Source organism: Meleagris gallopavo, chromosome 1 (genome assembly GCF_000146605.3).
Source record: "Meleagris gallopavo isolate NT-WF06-2002-E0010 breed Aviagen turkey brand Nicholas breeding stock chromosome 1, Turkey_5.1, whole genome shotgun sequence".
NCBI lineage: Eukaryota > Metazoa > Chordata > Aves > Galliformes > Phasianidae > Meleagris > Meleagris gallopavo.
In genome coordinates, this window is record NC_015011.2 from 165360220 (window position 1) to 165361811 (window position 1592).

Consider the following 1592-nt stretch of genomic DNA (forward strand, 5'->3'; position numbering starts at 1 on the left):
AAAGGAAAGGAAAGGAAAGGAAAGGAAATTGGAAAAAAAAAAAGTAGAAGGTATGGGAAGAGACTCGCTTTTCACACTCCAGGTGAGAGGGATTTTACAGCTTTTTCCGGCTGAAACCAACTAATGTGTCTGCAAGAGTTTGTTTCCTGCCCTCTTTTTCATTTTGAACCTGTTGATGAAAGATTAGTAGCTGCCTGCTCAATTTGTCAAGACTCGGTAGTATAATTACAATCGTTTCTAATATCCATGTATTATATTGCTCCTCATGACAAGACAAATGCTTACCTGGTGGGAAATAAGGGGGTGCTGTAGTTTTGTTTTTGCTCTCTTCACACTCTCTCAATTGATTCTGAAGAGATGCAACTTGTCGACGTATTGCAAGGATATTGTTTTTGTCCATTGATTCTAGTTCATTTACCAATATAGTTAGATTTGTGATCTAAGGAGGAAAAAAAAAGAAGAAAATTTTATATTCCTGTCAACTCTATTTTATAGATATTTGTAGGCAGGTTTCATTCGCATCACAGAAGATGCTGTAAAACAATTCTTAAGGAATATACTCTATTCTGCCGGCCTTACATTTCCAGCAGTGCAATGTGAGCAGCTTTATCTGCTTTGACACTCAGCTCTATAACATAATGCAAAATAGTGTTAATTTATACATAGTGTAAAAATAGGTCCTAGACCTAGTAGGTCCTAGACACATGCACGCTATTGTACGTGAGAAAGTACTTACTCTTGTCCTGAAAAGTATCTTGAAATTTTATTTGCAAAGATAAGTGATGTTCTCAATCACCTACTAGATGATCTAGAGGACAGTGGAGAAACTAACAATATTTCATTTTCATACGAAGCAATTATTCTCTCTAGGTGAGTGATTAATTACAATTTTGAAAATGTGATTTATAGTCCTCTGGGAAGGTGATAGTCTTTCCCATTTCTTGATTTCATATTGATTGGGTCACTGCCCCAGCAACCAGAAGCTAATTTTTTAATTATCTAAGTTAAAGCACAGAGGCTTTCAAGCATGGGTGTCGATAAATTCATATTTATTATAATAATTTAATAAGTTCATGTGCTTAATGCTTGCAAAAAAAAAATCTCTTCCAGGCAGAGAGTTGGCAAAAATAAAGGAGACTCCATTTATTTGGATGGAGTTTTTGCTTTTCTGTACTCTGCATTAAGGAAAAAGGCATTAATAAATTTGAGGTCAAGCATTTCTTTAATTTGTTCTGATGAAACACTGAAGTAATACCACTGGCTGCAGTAGAGACAGGCTACATTTCTCCAACCTAAACACTAAAAAGAGTATAGACATTGTGTATATTGACTCCCTTTGGCTAATTGAGATTCTAGCAGTACCTCCAAATATATTTGATCGATGATGACATTGCTCCCAACAACACTGGATTTCAGCTGAGTGACCAGCCTTTCTAGGTCACTGATTTCCACTTTGAGTAACTGGAAGTCCAGTTCTGTGTAAGATATGCTGCTCTGTTCCATATGTTCCACTCTGATGGTTATATTAAGAATTTGCTGTTGATATAGTTCGATCCTTTTTGAATACTCTTTAACCTTTAAGAATGGGAAGA

The 1592-nt window shown here is 35.7% G+C and overlaps 1 protein-coding gene across 1 annotated transcript; it reads right to left on the reverse strand.

Annotated features, from left to right (window-relative positions):
* Window positions 1-79: 79 nt before the first annotated feature.
* LOC104917514 (olfactomedin-4-like) lies at window positions 80-1572 on the reverse strand. The gene is made up of 2 exons (XM_010728854.2): window positions 1363-1572; window positions 80-439 (listed from the first exon to the last, which is right to left on the reverse strand). The coding sequence occupies exons 1-2, from the start codon at window positions 1501-1503 to the stop codon at window positions 95-97; spliced, it is 486 nt and encodes a 161-aa protein (XP_010727156.1). The 5' UTR covers window positions 1504-1572; the 3' UTR covers window positions 80-94.
* Window positions 1573-1592: the final 20 nt, after the last annotated feature.

What these genes read in the sequence shown, in the direction of transcription:
- LOC104917514 (XM_010728854.2), bottom strand. Translation starts at nt 1,503, where the DNA reads ATGGAACAGAGCAGCATATCTTACACAGAACTGGACTTCCAGTTACTC. An exon ending in TCGATCAAATATATTTGGAG is followed by an intron (nt 440 to 1,362) that starts GTACTGCTAGAA and finishes TTTCCTCCTTAG; the next exon opens with ATCACAAATCTAACTATATT.